Below are 21306 nucleotides of genomic sequence, written 5' to 3' on the forward strand. Positions count from 1 at the left end.
TGTTTTTTGTGGGGTGGGGAGTCTTTAGTGAAAACTGTCAAAAGAAATCTTTAGCTACAAATGGCAAAAATTTACCTATCTTTTAATCAAGAAAGGGGTTTAACAACATCCTGTCCCTTCTGGGGTTAATTGGTTTCAATCAACCTATATACAGACATTAATATTAATTACTTTTACTCTTTCCAAATAATTATATTTGTTTTTCCAAAGACTTGGAGTTTAAAAAAGTCATCTCAGGCTTGGACAGAAATAACTGACTATCCAGAGCCAGTGGAGACTTGAGCCGAGTCTGCAGTGAGCCAGTTACAAACTGTGCCTTTACCAGCTGGTAACCAACAGGACCCAGCTCTCATTGGATATTGCAGGCTAATTAAGTGTTGCTTTATGCTAATGTTGACTTTAAAGTTTGATTAAGATATATTATTTCAAATTTACAATACAATGATATAATACATCTAAGCAATATTGAAATTTATTACACTTAAAAGTTATATCTTGTCCACAGCAAAGTAGTCATTCTTAAGGCAAAGTGATAAATCAAGTGATTTAGATCACTATGCAATGTTTTTTTTTCTGTTAAAATAAATCAGTTTGCCTCAAACACTAGAGATTGATCTGAAAACGAAAAGTCTGAAGTATGGGTTTTCATAAATTCCTTGGCAACTGAAGCATATCAAAACTCGTCTGCACTTTGGAAATGATTGTAATTTTTTTCAAGATTGTCTCAAATCTTATGTTCAGGAACCTGTAAACCTCAGACTACCACATCAAGGGGAATGAAGTGAACCTTTCCCTAATGATAAGACTTTTTAAAAAACCACTAAGTGAGCTACTCTAACATCATCATGCAGGTGCACAGGTCTCCTCGAACAAATTATTCCAGAATAGGGAGGTCTGTTCCTTCACCCGTGCAGTGCTAGACAAGGAAACCATGTCTGATTGGGATTTTACTGTGTGTGGTATTTGTTTCAGGGGATATGCTGTGATCAAAATCTATGTACTAGAGCCTGTGTTCAATATCTAGAATTAACCATTGAACTCTTGGCTATGGCTAAATATATTACATGGACTTACTTATTAAGGAACTGAGCAAGTCCTCTAGTGCCTACCTATGTGCCCGTGAAGAATTTGTCCATAAAGTGATTTTGAAGTAAAGAGGAACACTGAGCAATGATAAAACCAATATTTGAAATTCGAGGTCTTTATCCAAACCAGGGGCTCTCTCAGACTGAAAATAAACCAAATGAAGAAGGAGGAGCTAAACATTAGAGTAATTCATCATTTTAAGTCTTTTACAAGTAGAAACAAATGAGAGATGAATTTCAGAAAACACTGTGAATGTGCTTTTGTTCTTATTTCCAGTCTGGAGATGAAAATTAAAAGTTCTTATAATCCTCTCTGATAATTATGAAGGACTGATATGCATTCTACTGGAAGAGGCAACGAGGCAGAGATGTGAAACAAAGGTTTGGGACAGAGGTCTTAAAGGTGATAACTGACCACTATGCGGCTTTATATTGAAATTGATTTGGGCTTTTATGTGAAATTAGTAAAATACCATACTTTGAAAGATAGTTTACCAGTACTTATGCTAGAAGTGGGTTATGTTAGAGTAAAAATTATATAGCATTTACATAATAATGGGAAATTGCAGGTACAGCTATAGAAATACTGTGTTATGTTTAAGAGCACTTCAGATGTTGGAAGCTCATGTTGTATACTTATTTATATATTTGCTTTTATAAAATATCAATATTTGAGTGTCATCCTTAGAACCTTCCTTATCCTTGTTAAAGTCCTGGTTTTAAGGGAAGGAGAATTTAAATAATTTGAAGACAGAGGTTTGTGAAAATTAGTCTATAGAGCAAAGTTACTGAATTCTATTTTCCAACTAAGTTTTACCTTGAAATTTGGATAGAACATCATAAAATGTTAGGTTGGATGGGACCATGGAGATAACTGAGTCTGAGGCCTGCATCTTAGATCAGAGGAAAGTGAATGAATGGTGCCTTCCCAGGAGACAGTCCTGACCTGGCTATTGTCTGCTCTCCCTCCCTTCCTGGCACTCACTCCCAATGGGACTCTGCTTCAGTGGTTCTCAACCTTCTGGCCCTTTAAATACAGTTCCTCATGTTGTGACCCAACATTAAATTATTTTTGTTGCTACTTCATAACTGTAATGTTGTTACTGTTATGAATTGTAATGTAAATATCTGATATGCAGGATGTGAAAGGGTCATTCAACCGCCAAAGGGGTCACGACCCACAGGTTGAGAACCGCTGGCTTAGATAGAACTTCTTCCAAAATGCTCACACCATTCCAAGGCTGGTTTAGTCTACCCTGCTACCTGCTGTAACAAATTACTTTGAACTTCCCCATCATAGCACCTCCACTATAATGTTCTCTACTTGTTTGTACTGGCCAACTAGACTGTAAGCAGCAGGAAGATAGAGATTGTGTTTTGCCTTTTAACAAATACAGACAGCACCTGTTCTACAGTAAGAAGTCACATATTTTTTGACTGAGAGACAAATATTTGTTTTTATAAAATGACTGAGAATCCATGTGAATTTAACATGGGTATAAGTTCTTTCTTCAGAAGGATAAAGCGATGCATTGAATTATTGTTTAAAATTCAGAAACACAAGCCAATAAACTGCTAAGTTAAAATGATTGCCCTGAAAAAATGTTTTTTCAATAGTTTCAGCTCATTGGAAATATTTTTAATTTATTATATTGATAACTTTGAGGACATACTGGTGGATCTGAGTTGACTGAACTCACTCCTAAAAGGTTGCCGTCTGAAACTTTCTTCTCTTATTTTAAAGAATCCACAAAGAGGTTATTTGCTGTTGTGATCATGTTTTTTTTGTTGCTGATTCTGGTACATGCTGCTTTATGGGTCATGCATTTCTCAAAGAACTGCTCTTTGTTTTGTATGACAACAAAGTACTCCGAATCCAGTTCCTTGCTACTGCATGCACTTGACTTAGCTCCTTGTCCTTGAACGCAGTTCACAACTTCACTGCCAGCTAGAAACTTATAGCCTAGTTCACAGGAATAGCTGGAGTCAAGTATTTTCAGCGTCAACACTTTCAAGGTGTCCTGACAGCTGCACAAAATCTGCTGAGCTGTATTTCATTCCTCATGGGATTATTGACATTTTTGCAGTTTTTCTGACTTTTATCTTTGCCAATGACCTACTCATTATCATTGGGCTGTTATTCTGTTTTTGTTTTCAAAAGTGAAACTTGCACGAGGAAGTTACCAATGACTTGAAGCTGGAGACGTGAAACTTGGCAGCATTCCTTCCTGTCTATCAAGGTCCCTCTTGGCTTTCTCAGGGGTCTGGGAGCGGGTGTGCCCACACCGTCCTCTAGTGGCTGTCCTTTCTCTCAGTGCGTGGATTTTATGCCCAGGAGTTCTTATTTTTTAAGATGAAGGATATTTTGCCCAGTGTGCATGTGTTTTCTAACAGTCAAGTTAAATGTAACTCTTTGAATATACATTTTATGACCCTGAACCATTCTTAGGGGAAATATAAAAATAAACTTAAAAAATCAAAGCAAGTACTCAGGTTTCTGAAGTCTTTAGGTGTATGTCAATCAACCAATAATATGTATCAAGTATAAAAATATGCCAGGTACTGTTGTCAGTGCCTGATATACATTCATGAACAAAACAGACAAAGATCCCTGCCCTCATGGAGCATACATTCTAGTATGAGGACTACGCCAAAGAACGTGTTTCTCTTTAGCATAACATTCAAACCAGGCTACTGTACACGTGTGATATTTCAGTAACTGTGCTATTATGAACTACATTATTGATACCTGTTCTTAACATCTACAATGAAATGTGGTTGACATTTGTCTTATCATCTCTAATCTGCCTTCCGGGCAAGTTGCAGGTGACTTGAAATACGTCACTTGCATAGCTGGTACTGCCCCAAGCTGGTACGCACCTTACAAATGCATTACTTGACTTCCATGAACTAACATTTCTCACTCCAGCGTGAGTGGAATTTTAAGTGGCCTAAAACCCAGAGAAAATTGATAACGATTATTGTCACTGAAATAATATCTTAGATGCTATAGCACTAAAGGATTTTCATAGATATTTAGTCATATGATTCCTACAACACTTCAGCAGGTTGGATACAAATACTACTTCATCCCAGTTTTATATAGGAAAAACTGAACTCCGAGGAGGTAATGTCGTTTTCCCAAGGTCTCATACCTACTGTGTGGCGACACCTTGCTTGTATCTAGTAAGATGAACAAGGAAAGAAAACAATACAAGGCAAAAATCAAACTGTGTTGTTTATTACTCTTCTTGCTCTTGGTGGTGGGTAAAGTGAAGAGAAGGACTGCATTAGAGTAGTTGACATTCTTGAAATAAGAAGGTAATAACAACTATGTTCAATTTGTGTCAAATTTTCATTCTGCCTGATTTTGGTCCCCCAATTTATATGTCTTTATGGTCAATTAATATTCATTTTTCCACATGTGTTCAATACGATCCACAGAGGATATACAACTTGTTCTGGTCCAGGTTTGAGATTCGAGCATACTGGAACTCTCCTATGCAAATGCATAGTTCAAATTCTGGAATTCTGATCTATCTCAATTACCTTATATAATAACTGTTGCATTTAGATTTTCTCTCTTATAATTAAAGTATTTCTAATATCTAAGTTGTGACCTTTAAAATTTCATATTAAAACGTTTATTTTGATATAATTTTATACTTACAGAAAAATGATAAGAATAGTACAAAGAACTCCACATACCCTTCCAGCACATTCTTCAATTGGTAACATCTCACCCCATCTGCTTTATCATCTATCCTCTCTTTTTCTATATATAGCTGTGTATACATTTTTTTGAGCCATTTGAGAATAATTTAATAGAATCATGCCTCTTTACCCAAACATTTTTATTTTGTATTTCCTAAGACTTTTCCTTATATATTCATGGTAAAATGGTCTAAGTTAGGACATTTAACATAGATACAATACTATTATTTAATTCAGAGTCTATATTAAAATTTTTTCACTTGTTTCAATAACCGTCTCTTACACGGTTTATATTTTTCTGGTTCAGGCTTCAGGTCAGAATCATGCATCACCTTTAGTTTTTATGTCTCTTAAGTTTCTTTTAACCCAGAACAGTTCCTTAACTTTTTTTCTTTTTTTGTCTTTCTTGATTTTGACAGTTTGTGAGACTATAGGCAAGTTGTTCTGATGACTGTCCTTCAATTGGGGTTTGCTGATGATTTTTCATGATTAGATTCAGGTTATGCATTTTGGACAGGAACACACACAAAATTGACATTGCATCCTTCCTAGGATATCAAGAGGCACATGGTTTATCCCATTATTGTTGTTTACTTTTATTATTTGGTTAAGATAGTATTTGCTAGATTTAATTCACTGTAAAGTTATAATTTTCTCTTGGTGATTAAGAAATAATTTGGAGGGAATGTTGGAGACTATAAATAGCTTCTTCTTCATCAAACTTTAACCCATTCATTTTATTTTATTTTTTTTCTTATTTATTTTATTTTTTGTTTTTTAGTTTTAGCATGCATTAATGACTTTGCTGGATTAGCAATGATTATATCATAGATGCAAAATCATCATTTCGTAATTCCATCATTCTTTCAGTATTTATTAGTAGGAATCTACCATAAGGAAAAGTGTTCTCTTCTCCTTTACTGTTTTTATTTGTTTGATTGGTTGTTTACTTATTTGAACAGTTGCACTCATAGTTTATTATTTTATTCTATGAATATCTTGCTCCTATTATTATTTTGATTAAAGTTATTTATGGCAATGGAGAAACTGAGTCTAAAGTTTATATGGAGGGGCAAAAGACCCAGACTAGCTGGCATGGCTCAGTGGTTGAGCATCGACCTATGAACCAGGAGGTCACGGTTCAATTCCTGGTCAGGGCACATGCTTGGGTTGCGGGCTCGATCCCCAGTAGAGGGTGTGCAAGAGGCAGTTAATTAATGATGTTTCTCATCATTGATGTTTCTGTCTGTCCCTTCCCCTCCCTTCCTCCTCTGAAATCAATAAAAAAATATATTTTTTAAAAAGGCCCAGACTATCCAGTACAATACTGAATGAGAAGGAATAAAGTTGGAGGACTGACAATACTTGACCATAAGACTTACGATAAAGCTACGGCATCAAGATACTGTGGTATTGGTGAAAGAATAGACAACTAAACCAATGGAAGAGAATAGAGATCCTAGACATAGATCCATATAAATATAGTCAACTGATTATTGACAAAGGATCAAAGGTCAATGGAGCAACAATGGGATACTTTTTCAATAAATGGTGCTGGAATAATAGGACATCCACATACCAAAAAATGAATATAGATACAGATCTTACATGTTCACAAAAATTAACTCAAAATGAAACATGCACCTAAATGTGAGATACAAAATTATAAAACTCCTAGAAGATAACATGGGAGAAAACCTAAATGACTTTGGACATGGTGATGACTTTTTAGATATAGCACCAAAGACATGATCCATGAAATACAGGGTGGGGCAAAAGTAGGTTTACAGTTGTTCATACTGAAAAAAATACAATAATAAATAAATAATACAAGAATAAACTCTGTTTCATGTACTGATAACTGCAAACCTACTTTTGCCTCACCGTGTATATAATTTGCTAAGCTAGAATTCATTAATATTAAAACCTTCTGCTCTGCCAAAGTCAAGAGAATGAAAAGACAAGCCACAGATTGGGGAAAAATATTTGCAAAAGACACATTTAATAAAGGACTGTTATCCAAACTATACCAATAACTCAAAATTCAACAAAAAGAAAGCAAACTACCCAAATTAAAAGATGGGTCAAAGAGCTTTAGAACTGCTTCATCAAAGAAGATATCTAGATGGCAAATAAACATGTGAAAAGATGCCCCACATCATATGTCACTAGGGAATGACACATTAAAACGTGCTACTACTCCACACATATTAGCATGGTCAACATCCAAAACACACCACCAAAATCCACACCACCAAATAATGGTGAGGATGTGGAGCAATGGGAACTCTCATTCATTGTTGGTCAGAATGCAAATGGAACAACCACTTTCGAAGATAATTTGGCAGCTTATTGCAAAACTAAACATACTCTTGCCATACAATCCAGCAATCACACTGCTTGGTATTTACCCAACGGTTTTTTACACAAAAACCCGCACATGGAAATTTATAGTTTTATTAATAATTACTAAAACTTGGAAGCAACCAATATGTCCTTCAGCAGGTGAATAAGTAAACTGTGGTACATCTGGACAATAGAATAGTATTGAGTGCTAAAACGTAATTAGTTATTAAGCTATGAAAAGACATGGAGAAAAGTTAAATGCATATTGCTAAGTGAAAGAAGAGAATGTACTGTATGATTCCAACTATGTGACATTCTGGAAAAGACAAAACTATGGAGACAGTAAAGAGATAAGTGGTGCCATGAGTTTGGTGGGGGGAAGGATGAATAGGCAGAGCACAGAGGATTTCAAGGCAGTGAAAGAATACTATAATGATGGACACATTCATTATACATTTGTCACAACTCCTGGACTGTACAACACTAAGAGTTAACCCATGTAAACTATGGACTTTGGGTGATGATGTGTCAATGTAGGTTCATCAATTGTGACAAATGTACACCCTGGTAGGGGATGGGGAAGCTATGCAAGTGTGTATCCTCTTATTTGCTGTGAACTTAAAACTGCTCTTAAAAATAGTCTTAAGAAAAAGGTGCTCCAGTGCTGAAACCAGATATTTTCCAGGAATTAAGGGTCATATTAATGGTAGATTGAATTGAGAAACTAAAGATCTAGAAACTAGGTGTGCTCAACTGTCTGTAGTGTATCCTTGATGCTAGGCCCATTTAGTGGACAGAACTAACATGAAACACACACACACACACACACACATACACACACACACCCCTATGTGTTCATACCAATATCTGCAATTTAAATTCTATAAGATTCATTCTAATCTTCCCTGTTTTCATGTCTATAGCTCCATTCTTTAAAACTGAAACACCTAGCTTTCATTATTGTCAATGTATGTGATTATTTGCTCAATCTTACAATATACTAGTCTAACCCCACCAGTGGGGAAATCAGTCTTTGTAACTGAAATTCAATGTTTGTTTATGTTTGTTTTTCTCTTTAGACCTTAATTATATAGCCAAAGAACTGTATTTGAAAGTTACTTAGTTTTTAAAAATATATATATTATTATTACGTTCTGTGTGGTTATGTTATTTATTTGAATTCAGTTAGGTTCATTTGTTTCTGGTCCCATACCATTTTCCCCTCATTCTTGTTTATTTTATTCTACTTAAAAATATTATAACCTTTCCATTTCTTGAAAAGTCAAAACTCTATAAAAAGTTGTTCTCAAAGAGGTGTCACTTTCCTTTTTCTTCTTATGTTCACCCAGGTAGTCAATTAACCAATTAGTTTCTGGTTTATCCATCCATGTTTATTTTTGGGAAAAAATGAACACACACAGGTAGAAGTTTATTATTTTTCTTCTTTCTTATAGAAAAGGTAATACACTGTACATAAAGTATGCTAAAGCTTTGCTCTTTTCACTTAATAATATATCCTGGAAATGCTCCATATTAGTTTAGAGCCATCTTTGTCATTTTTTCCCGGCTGTATAATGCTCCACTGTGTGAAAATATCATAACGTACTCAATCAGTTTCCTATGCAAGGAAATTTAGGTTGTTGCCAATATTTTGTAATTACAAATAAAATAATGTGAGCCAGTGTACTTTTATTTATGGGGGTAAAAGTCATGACTTTTAAATCAGCTTTTTCTTTTCCTTAAGTTAAACACATGTAGAAGTATCAAAAACCATCTTTTTTCATGTGTAAAACAAAAATTCACGGCAATATGCTTGCTGAAAAGCTAGCAGGAAATTCTATGGTCTGGAAAACTGTAACTACATTTGTGGAAGTAGAAATTGTACCACATATTTGTAGAACAGCAAGGCAAGTGTGGTCTCTAGGAAGTATAGGTAGAGGTGATTAGATTGCAGTGTATACTTAAAAGTTGAATAATGCACTCTTGTAAAACACTCTTCAAAATTATTTAACTTCCCATGATATCATCACAGCATGTGCAAAAAAATCTTTAGTGTTATCTTTTCCTGTCACATGACTAGTGCAAACAAAAGAAATCCTTATCTTTTTGTTTCTATTCTGGCCCTTTATAAAATGGCATTAAGCACCATTCAAAACTTACACATTACAGGTTTGGTTGGGGGAAAAAATATTTATTTTGTATTTCAAATGAATTGCATTTGTTAAATTATAAAGCAGATTTCCCCCAACAACTGGAGGTGTCTAGCATCTTGTATGCATGGAAAATTTCATAGTTTTAAAAACACTTTCCTAAATAGTTCACATTTAAATCTCATAGCAATCCTAGATGTAGTGAACTAGGCAAGAGTTATATTGTTCTTATTGTACAAAAGAGACAACAGGCCTTCAGAGAGCTTAAGGTCATTGCCCTGGGATGGAGGACTAAACCCTGAACTAGAATCTGGGAGAATTTTTTTCCCCTTATATTGTGGAATATGCCTATCTCATAGGATTATTGTGGTGATCAAATACTAGTAAGACAATGCACTGGAAAATGCCAACTCTGCACAAAGAGAAGGTAGTTCTATTATTAAAGCATTTGGGTTTTGGTGACTATGTATAAAATGTTCCCATATTTTTGCATATGTAAATAATATAAAAGACTTAAGCAGTCTTAGAGCTATAACTCGCACAGCAAGACTCAAAGTGTGAGGAAATGTTTTATAGAATTAAAATATTTCATTTTGTACCAAACTAGTACTCAAGGAACAGGTGACGATGTTATATATCCATCGTGGAATAATTAATAGTATTATATGTTGTGCAGAACCTAGACCTTAAAACAAACCTCATTAAAAGGTACTTGATCTTTGTTTTAAACCTTTAAGTATCTCTTCTTTAAAAGTGTTCGATGTATGTACTGGCTATTTTAGTTATCCCCCTATGAGATTCACACAACTTTGATCTAACTTTCTTTGATTTAACACTGCAATTAAGAAGATTTGGTTCAAAGTAAAAGCTCATTGGTTGGTGTTTTACACTGATGTGATAATGTTTACACAGATGTCCTTTGAAATCTTGATTATGGTGGATTTGGGGGTCCTACCACAAGACAGACTGCTGTTGTTTGAAAGGTAAAATAATATGACATTTACCTGGTACAACCTTTAAAACAGACTTGGCAGTATACATTTCTAAAGTGATTTATCTGTTTATTGTTTTTAGCCAGTGTTTTTGTTTTATTTCATATCTATCAACAGTAAATCACTTGTTTTAAGGACTCTTTTATAACTTGGTGGCACAAGGGTCAGTACTTAGGGCCATAGTGATGAAAAGGTGTAACTTTACCTACTTTAAAGCACCTGCCAATTAATTAGCAAAAAGCCCCCAACCCTTTAGACCAAATAAAACAAAGCGATCCCATCCACTTGTGCTCCCCGGTTTAGGCTTTTGCTGAAAAGACTATGAAACTAGACTGGAAAACTAATCTTTAGTGATTCCCTAAAACTTTTTGCTCAGGGGAAGCATAAATCTCCCAAAAGATGGATTCTCAATGCTTCTACCACTGAAAAAATAGTAATGGAAACATCTTGTGGTCCAAACCCAGAGTTTATAAGTTCAAATGGAGATGTATCCAACTCCCTTCACTTCAATGATTTTTAATTTAATAAATACATACAGGCATTCTTGCATTTTGTTTTGCCAGTAACTTTTCATATCTCAAAAACACGTCAAGAATCAACACTGTTTTTGTAATTAAAAGCAAACCAAAAATCTAACCCTAAAGAAAACGCAACCAAGAAGAAAGGGGTGTGCTCTTGGGTTGGGAAGGGACCCGGAGGCGACTCATCACTTATGACACTATTACAGATACTCGTTTTCTATTCGTGGCAAATATAAGGATGAACGCTACCTCTTTCCCGCCTACTTGGATTTACTCATAATCCCTTGACTCAGGATTTATTATATTATTATATTATATTGGTTAACAGTTCATGACCTTAGCACACAATGTAAAACTTCCAGGTAGCTATGAGACAATCTTGGTTATATCATGTGCTGAGTAACGATTCACATTAAAGAGGGCCTGGGAAGGGGGAGCCCATGTGTTTCTAACCTAACCCTGATTATGTAAAGAAAATCCCCCATCTAAATGATAAAAGAAAAGAGTAATGCTTGTACATTTTATTAGTGTTTTAAAATTAGCGAGTTAAACTCTCAAAGCTTTGATTCTCCTTTCATGTGTGTCTGGGCAGGTCTAAGCCTCAGGTAACGCCCTTTTTCCCTTTTCCCTCTCTTACCTTTCTTTGCACCTGTCCACTGCAGGCTCTCCCAGCAGCTCCGGAGGAGTCCAATTCTCCTCCTCTCCTCTCCGTTCCCTCTTCTCCCCCTCCCCCTCCCGGCCTCCCCTCCCGCCCCACTTCCCCTTCTCCTATATACCTGCCAAGCTGGGCTCCTGTTAGCAGCCATCTATCACTGCAGAGCAGCGCACATCAAAGGCCGTTGCACAGCAGCGGCGGAGCCGCATCAAGGTTGTTCCCAAGACAGCCAGCCCCAAAGAGGGGCCTTGACTGCGCCTCCCCGAAGCTGCTGGCCGGCTCTGGCCACGTGTGGGAATGCTTTTGGCGACTGCACGGACAGAGAAGCGTCCAGGGCCCCCCTTGGTCACTTCCGAAGAGCTAAGACGTGTTGAGAGGAGGCCGGTTTAAGATTTCAAACAGAACCTCCCCAGCGCGCTTGAAAGGACTCGATTAGCATATGTCAAGAGGACCCGCTTATATACTCGGCGTGTATGGACACAGGACGGCTCTGATCGGCTTGCGGAGCGGGCGCCCCTGCCCCCTGCCCCCTGCCCCCGTGCCGGCAGCCGCAGCCCTAGATGCTTCTGCGAGGCCCGCAGCCCGCTCCCACCTGCCCACGGAGAGAGGACCGCGCCGAGACAGCGGCCGCTTCCCAGCCCCCGCAGCGCAAAGTTCCTCCCGCGACCTCGCAGGAGTAGCCGGGTCCGAACTTTCTGCGCTCCGTTCGCTCTCATTTTTCTTCACTCGCCTCCCAACCCAGCTATACTTTTTATTGGGCGACTTTTGCTCGGCGGATCCTCCGCCTCTCCCTCTGACCCCTCCACCCATGGCTCCCTTAGCCGAAGTGGGGGGCCTCTTGGGGGGCCTGGAGGGCCTGGGCCAGCAGGTGGGCTCGCACTTCCTGCTGCCTCCCGCCGGGGAGCGGCCGCCGCTGCTGGGCGAGCGGCGGGGCGCGGCGGAGCGGGGCGCCCGCGGGCCGGGGGGCGCGGAGCTGGCGCACCTGCACGGCATCCTGCGCCGCCGGCAGCTCTACTGCCGCACCGGCTTCCACCTGCAGATCCTGCCGGACGGCAGCGTGCGGGGCACCCGGCAGGACCACAGCCTCTTCGGTAGGTACCTGCGCCCCCACCCGGCTCCTCTGCACGCCCGGCCGCCGCCCTCCTCGCCTGCGCAGGGAGACGGGGCTGGCGGGCTGGCGCTCCGGGGAGCAGCGCGGGGACCCCGAGGGCTGGTCCTCTAACTGAGGTCGGGCCCGCGGCTCCGGAAGCCGGGGCGGGAGGAGAAAACGGCGGGGGGGGGGGGGGGGGGCTCCGCGCGCGCGTTACTCCCAGCCCTTCTGCTGCCTGGGATCTCCCTCGCAGGCAGTTGTTTATTTGTTTGTTTTTGTTTTTAAAATCCCCATACCATTTCCTCCCACTTCCTGTCACGTTCCACCCCCCCCTCCCCCTTTACCGTTTTATCAGCAAAAAGTAATAACAGGAAGCATTCGCTTCTTTAAACACACCCTGCAGTTACGCATTCAGGGCTGCTCTGTTCTTGTGTGGGATGCGAGCATTTACCTGCCCACCTAGAGCACAGCGAGTGTCCACCTGCAGAGGCAGCAGGTGGACTTTCCGTGGGCACCGTCGCTCCTGTCAGGCTCACCTGGCAGCAGTCCTCTGCGCGTTTAAAGTGCTATTTGGGTGAGGGTGAGAGAGAGAGAGAGAGAGAGAGAGAGAGCGAGAGAGAGCGAGCGAGCCTATGGCTACTGAGCATGCCCAGTCCTTCAGCTAGGCTCCTCTTTACAAACTGCGAAACCCCAAAGCAAAGATCTTGGTGTTGACCGCACGTAAGAGGAAATGGGGAAGCGAAAGGAGATATGGGTGGGAACACCTAGGGACAGGTTTCAGAATACCTCCAGCGGCTCTGGGAGCCGCAGGGGTTAAAGGAAAGAAACAAGTGGGCGATTGTGAAGGCAGGTCCTTAAGTCACTAGGCTGGGAAATCATAACGTCTCTGCTGTTAATTCCTCCCCAACTAGCGAGTGCCCTCACCAGTTTGAGCCGTAGTTTTCTTGACTGTACAAGGGTGGGACTGAATAGGTGATGGCTTTAAGACGCTTTCAGGTTCTGACTCCCCGGGATCTTTCCCCCCATTGCAGAACTGTTCATCATATTAGAGTTAGCTGCCTAGCACTCTCAAAGGGTTTGATCATCAAATTTGGGATATCATTGGAAAGATTCACTGTTGTTTTTTCTTCTCTCAAAGATACCATCTACTGGTCAGCAGCAATGTGAAGGGCCCAACACGGGATCAGGTTTCCCTCACCTTCCTCAGCACTGTAGGATCCTCTGAGAATCTCTTCTCTAAATGGCCTTCTCTTATCTTGTTCTCCCCTCCTTGCTTTACTCGCATTCCCTTTTTGGCCCATAGTACTCATGAAAACTTTGGAGAAGTGGAAATCTTGGACTGAGTGGCGTTTGTCACTCTCAATGTAGAAATGAGCATGGGGTGGTCATTTGGTAGCACTCAAAGGCCTAGAAAATCAACTTTTTAAAACCCATATGTTTGTAGCTCCCACTGATCTCTTCCGAATTCCCAGTGACTATGGGTCAAACGTGTCATGACCTAGTGGCCAACCTTGAGGTCACTTTTGGAAAGTGGTTTCTAAATGGAAGAGTCTGAGATTCTGATTCTCACGAACTTTGCTGACACCAGGTGGCTCAGCTCTCTCACCTCTAAGAATTACTGCACTTCATCCATGACAGAAAAATCCTGCAGCTACCAGAGATTTAGAAATGAACACACATGTATTAAGGCTTATAAGTAGAGCAGGTGGAAGCTAAGCTTAGGTAATATTCGGACTTCCCCCTCCGATACATAATGTAGCCTTGGGAACACTTGCAATTCATGTAATCTCCCCAACGACAAGAGTTGCTTCTTTGAGTAAATATTTGTAGACTTGATAATACTCATTAAACTGGTATTTAAATCCATTCCTTAAGAAATGAAGATTGCATATCAGAATTACTATCTTACGGTAATTTTTTTGCTAAATTTTTGAATAATTGTTTAGTAATTGCAAAAATATGACTTTGACTTATTTTTGTGCTCGTCTGTCACTCTATGGTGGGAGGCTGCTTATCAGAATAAAATATTTACTGTCACAAAGAGAAGATAACCAGATTGGTCTGGTAGTCTAGAATGAACAGACTCTACAATGCATTACAGTGCCTCCTAGTGGTCTTTGATAGCTAAGATAACATAATTTACTACAAAGGAGTGTAGGTGAGAAGAAACTTATTTAGCTGTGGGCAAACTACGGCCCTACGGCCCGCGGGCCGGATCCGCCCGTTTGAAATGAATAAAACTAAAAAAAAAAAAAAAAAAAAAAAAGACCATACCCTTTTATGTAATGATGTTTACTTTGAATTTATATTAGTTCACACAAACACTCCATCCATGCTTTAGTTGCGGCCCTCTGGTCCAGTTTAAGAACCCATTGTGGCCCTCGAGTCAAAAAGTTTGCCCACCCCTGTATGTTTCTTTCTCTACTTGCCTTCTTTTCCTAGGGTTTTAATTCCTAATTATGAAATTATTTTGCTATTTTTATTTTAAACTCATTTCTGTCATCAAAAAACTAATTTTGAAAAAGCTTAAGATTGGATATTTCAGATGTTAAAGTAAATTAACATGTTGATAATTTATACTAATTTGGTCACAATTAAGTAAAAAAATCAGAATTCTGGATTTTAAAATTACAAAACCACATCAATAGACAGAAAGGTCCCAGTGAGGTTAAAATAATTTCCTATTGGAGTTAGCTCTATACTTATAATGGAGTTTCTCTGCACAGTAGTAGTTTACCTAATACCTAAACATGGAATCATTACTTTAAAAAGAGCTTAACTGAGATCAAACATATTTCTTTAGAGGCTTTTCCTTTATTCTCCCCTATTTTCCATAGATTTGTCTGATGTGGTTGCATTGTGGGTTGACTCACCTGTTTATTATGATTTTAAAGAAGGCTGGCTTTGAAAATGATACCAGAAAGACAAAGTACCTCCAAGTCTTTTTATGGGACACTGGGCATTAGAAAATCTATCTAAAATCTGTGATTACCTCTTAAGGAAAGTTTTTCATGTCTACTCTTTGTGAAGGAATTAGCTTAGTTGCCACCTCATATTATAAATAAAAAAAGACTTGTCAGATCTCATTTAAGAATCTAATAACTACAAATTACTATGTGGTATACTATTTCCTTGAGGAGAAAAAGGATCAGAATTAAAAAGTGTGGCTAAAATCTTTAAGAGGAACACACAAAAAAACCCACACATATCCCTTTTCCCATCAACCCTATGAGCCATTACAAAATTATTTATACCTGGTTATGTATGAAGTTTTGGATGTTATTTAATAAAGTTGAAACTATCTAATAGAATTATTCTAAGAATATGTGTAATTTTTATCTTTCCACAATTTCATATTTTTGACAAGGTAGCAATATCTTAAGATGAGAATGAAAGTATAGGTGGTTTTAGTTTTGCAAGAAAAATGAATATAAGATCTGTTATATAATTGGTCTATATGCAAATGAAACATTTTATTGGATTTGAAAACTGGCTCTATTATGCATCCTAATCAGTTAATCAGTTCCTGTTCTTTGAAAGACAGGAGCATCTTAATGTAAAGCAGACACTTAAAGAAAATTAAGTTACATGTGAGCCAGAGTATCCTTTTCAATGTAAATTTAACATTCAATACAACTTCAATAATTACACATTTGTAAGTGTATCCTGGATGAAATTTCATTAACATGTCTACTTCTACCAACATGATTTGGCCTGATATTTTTATTTCTAATATGAATCCATCATTAATGAGCCTGACAGCGAATTTAATTGCCATTTACTCCCTACCTCTAAAGTTGTCATTATAATAGCTGTTCTATGGAGTCTGTGTCTTCCTGCTATATCTTCTCTTCTCTCTGCCTTAGGGACACTGACTCTTTTAAGCCACTTATAGACTATTAAGTAATGTATTGTTGCTGTAAAATCCTTGGTAGCTCTAGTATTCTACATGATCTTCTAATAGTTTGAAAACATTCATTTTGGGCTCTTAAGAATCTACATTAAAGCTTAAGAATCTGCATTTTTGCCAAAGAATGAAGTAGGCTCTGGACAGAGTAGAGCCCTCCGTATAGGCAAATAACTAGATTTTATACTTTCCCTTGGACTTGGGAATATCATGTGTCCAAATAGAAACTTGCACAATAATAAAAAAATGACTTAAAAGCAAGACTCAGGCTACATGGTGCACATTTACACTGTTTGTAGAGCTTAAGAGGGGGTGAATGGGTAAAGGTAGAAAGCTATTGAGGAAGGAAGTTCCAAGTACAGAAAGTATGTCTACATACTTTTCCAGCAAAATCTAAGAGGAAGAACAAGATAAAGACTTCAGTCCAAAGGTTAGAAAAAGCATGTTGCAGACATAAACATTAAGTTTTGTGGGGTTTTGTTGTTGTTTTTCTTTACTATGGTATTTTAGTGTATTAAGTGGAGAGTTTTTAACACTAGTTTACCTTCTGGTAAATGAAAGTAATTCTAGAAAGTTATTAATAGAAAATTGATTTGCATGCTGAATTCTTGGTATTTGGCTATCACATTTAATGAATTATAATTCTTTGAACTATAAAATTTACTTTTAAAAATCATGTGACAGAAAATAGCATATTATATGATTTATAAAGTTTGAAACTACTGTATTGTATTCAAGAAACAGTGTCCTCAGGTAGAGGTTCAGAAGTGTGAGTTCAAGTATGGGTTCTATTAATTACAAATGTCATGTCCTTAGGCAAGTCAGTAAACCTCCTTGAGCCTCAGTTTCTTTATATGTAAAGGGGATGATAACATATCCATACCTATGCTAGAGGACTGTTTTGGAGGACCATATAGAAAATGTAAATAGAAGATTCTCAATAAACTATAAAATACCAACATACCCATATAAGTTATACTGGTTGCAGCTAGAAAAAGATTGACTTGACTCATGGTAAGCAAAACAACAACAACAAAAACCCCACAAAAGCATAATTAATAGAACATGGTTATAATTAACTAATGAGATCACAGAGAGCTAAGAACACCTCTATTATATAGTAATTTATGATCACAATAGCTTCCATTTGTAGAATGCCTAATGTGTGTGCTAGTTCTTACCTCTCTCTTGTAGGGAGGCATTTCCCTCAATTTGCATATGAGGAAACTGAAGTTCAAAGAAGACAAATGATTTGCATAGTTCAAATGGCCAGGAATTCCTGAACTGGCATTCAAACCCAGGCCAGTCTGGTTTAAGGTGATATACCCTTAACATTATACAATGATGAGATTATTTTCTTTTTAGTTTTTTTTTCCATCTGTAAAATGGGAGGGCCATCAGAATAAGTCAGTTGTACAGCACTTTTCAGTTTACATAGGACTATCATGTACATCATTATATTTATATTTAGCAACATTGGTCTACTGCTGTTTGGAAGATTTTTATTAGTCATAAGTTCATTAATAAATACAAATTGTTATTTTGTTTATGAATTTAGGTATCCTGGAATTCATCAGTGTGGCAGTGGGACTGGTCAGTATTAGAGGTGTGGACAGTGGTCTCTACCTTGGAATGAATGACAAAGGAGAACTCTATGGATCAGTACGTATTTTAAAAAAATTATGTAATTCATAAAATAATGACTATCCATTTTGTAAGTAAAATATCTACTAATAATGCATTTCAGAAGAAATATATTTATGTACAAATTTTATGTTCTGATATGTTTCTATGTGTCTGAGCAATAGTATAGTAGCTCAGTTTTATTTTCCAAAGCTTACACCCTTATTGCTTTCAGCTCACTAGGCTTTCCTGCCCATTATCTTAGGTCTTTTTACTTTTCTTCATATTTTGGTCATTCCCACCAGAGATAAAGAAAATGAGAGCGTTTTCTTTCTGCTATGTTAGATTCTTTTTGCCTTTACATTCATTTAATGTAAACATTTTCTACTCATTATCATCCTCTATAGCTAAGTATATATCACTTGCTATCTTTGTTTTATTTTTTAAAATATGTTTTTATTGATTTCAGAGAGGAAGGGAGAGGGAGAGAGAGAGAGATAGAAACATCAATGATGAGAGAATCATTGATTGGCTGCCTTTGGCATGTCCCCCACTGGCAATGGAGCCCACAGCGTGGGCATGTGCCCTGACCAGGAATTAAACCATGACCTCCTGGCTCAATGGTTGGTGCTCAACCATTGAGCAACACAGGCCTAGCCAAAAATCACTTCTTAAAGTCAAAGTCTCTAACAAGTTACAAAGACAATTTACTCTATGATTTAGCTGATGGCACTGTCTAGTACCTTTTTTCCCTTAAAATCTCAACTGAGACCACATGTACAGTTAGAAACTCCATATACACAGAAAAAATTAGTTATAATATTTCAGTAAGTGGCATTCCACTTATTTCTGTCCTTCGTAAGAGCAAACCTTGCTCTTTCCAGGCAGTCTGTTCAGAAGAGAAATACTACATGTGTAATAATCACAAGAGTAGAATTACAGTTGAAGGAGAAAAACATGCACATAATTTTCCTTTTTCATGTATATGTTGTATTAAAAAAATCAACTGTGGTCCATCTTGAAGAGACAAGAAGTCACTGGGCTTTTCCTGCATCTACCTAAAAGTAACATCCAGATCAAAGTTAGTCATGGGGAATGTATCAACAAACAATAAATTCATAAATTCATAAAGCGAATATATATGGTTTGGAGTGATGATCTTAAATTAGGAATTTGGATGTTAGCAAGATCTTGAAGTGTTTCAAGATGTAGTAGAGATTTTCTATGTAGAACTTTGGCATCTAATGATGGAACAACATAAACTACAGGCCTCTTTGTTGGTGATAGTATTAGGAGGGAAATAAAATGGAGCATGAGAAAGTTCAGAACATTTTTTAAGTATTTGAAAATAAAATTGAGAATTGACATGAAACAAAGTTCTTTGAATTGAACTGCTGGGAGAAAGAATTCCAAGTTACATAAGAACTAAAGCAAAATAAAGTAAAAACAATTCAATCTTTCTCCTTCCTTGGCAAGGATATAATTATAGGCAAAGAACTAAAAAGATAGAGTTGAGATTTTTCTAAAAAAATATTTTCAAAGGTTTTTTTCTTTTCTTTTTAATGACAGTTATCTTCTCTCTTTTAGGAGAAACTGACTTCTGAATGCATCTTTAGGGAGCAATTTGAAGAGAACTGGTATAATACCTATTCATCCAACATATATAAACACGGAGACACTGGCCGCAGGTATTTTGTGGCACTTAACAAAGATGGAACTCCAAGAGATGGTGCCAGGTCCAAAAGACATCAGAAGTTTACGCATTTCCTTCCTAGACCAGTGGATCCAGAAAGAGTTCCTGCATTGTATAAGGACATACTAATATACACTTAGAGTGTGATTGTGTCTTTACTGAAGAACCAAACTGCAACCATTTTTTCTTATTATAGTTCCCAGAGTAAAATAATAACCCAGGAAGACATTCAGAATGTTTCAGAGCCTATTTTCCACTCAGAGACTGAATTTGGAAAGAATATTAGGAACAAACAAAGAAACTTTGACTGGACATAGCTCAAGATCTCTCTTTATAAGTGGATTAAGTTCCCTTACATACACTGGTTCAGTCCTTAATGGTAGATTGAAGCTGAAAATCTCTAAGACGTGGATAATGGGAACCCTACCTAGTTTGCTGCTCTGGTGCCTCACCTCTCTGGATTATGTTTACTTTAAAAGTTACATTAAAAATAGATACTTCATGTTGAAGAAATGGATTGACATGGTTGGCCAGGATTACTGCTACATATATTTTAAGGACCTTGAAGGATTTTGCAGGTTATGTAAAAAATTCTATGTAAAAAACCTGGGTGTAACGTGGACTATGAAACATGCCACACCAAGATGGAACATTTTTTTTTAAAGGATGGACCTATTTATACATTTTCAATTTTCAAATATTTATTATATATTTATTTATTAAAGAGTTTATTTTTTACTGGTATATGAAGATATTACAAAGAGAAAAAACAACAAAAATTCCTTTATTGTGCCATTATTTTGTTGTAGTATCTTTGTCTGTAAAGAAGACATCATTATTACAACAATTAAACATAGAATAAGATCTTGAGTTACTTTTTTTAAAAAAGTAGAGCATAGATTATATTTTTTTGCAGCCATTTGCCTTCTAAATGTAACATTGGTTCTTTTGACCTAGAAAAATGCTTTAATAATTTGTATTGAATTCAACACACATTTGAAAGGAAATTAAACATTTTTTTTAAATGTTTTGGCTTCATTCCTTTTCAGGTGAAAGTTATTCTACTTGTATAACATAATCATTTAAATGACAAAATTTTAAGTTCCCTAGAAAAAACCTTCAGTACTTAGAGAACGTCTAATGTTGAAATTTATCAAACATTATGGACAACTGACGTATTTTCTTGTATCAGTGTGAAAAGACCATTTCTTTTCCCACTATGATCACAGAAAGAATTAATCTTAGTGGTACCACCACACTAACAATGGTAAGGCTCCATCTACTTATCTGAGTTTGGTATCTTTTCCGTGATAGCTCCTATTTAATAATTTATCTAGTAAATATCCATTGAAGCCTGCTATACAGAAGATACTGTTAGGCACAATGTGGTGATCAAGGCAGATGGGCCCTGCATCATGGAGTTTAATGTCTAATAAGGAAATAGATGGTGAATAAATAAGCTAACAAATACCATAATTGTGAATTGTGACATGCTCTATTAGGAAAACAAGGTTCAGACACAGGGAGAAG

General features: G+C 37.4%; 1 protein-coding gene across 1 annotated transcript; it reads left to right on the forward strand.

The window, feature by feature from the left end:
• Nucleotides 1-12271: 12271 nt before the first annotated feature.
• FGF20 (fibroblast growth factor 20) lies at nt 12272-20564 on the forward strand. Its single transcript, XM_070407374.1, has 3 exons — nt 12272-12554; nt 18019-18122; nt 19671-20564. Exons 1-3 carry the CDS (start codon nt 12272-12274, stop codon nt 19914-19916), a joined length of 633 nt encoding a protein of 210 aa, XP_070263475.1. The 3' UTR covers nt 19917-20564.
• Nucleotides 20565-21306: the final 742 nt, after the last annotated feature.

Source organism: Myotis yumanensis, unplaced genomic scaffold (assembly GCF_028538775.1).
Source record: "Myotis yumanensis isolate MYYU_CA2020_CCGP unplaced genomic scaffold, mMyoYum1.0.hap1 SCAF_3, whole genome shotgun sequence".
NCBI lineage: Eukaryota > Metazoa > Chordata > Mammalia > Chiroptera > Vespertilionidae > Myotis > Myotis yumanensis.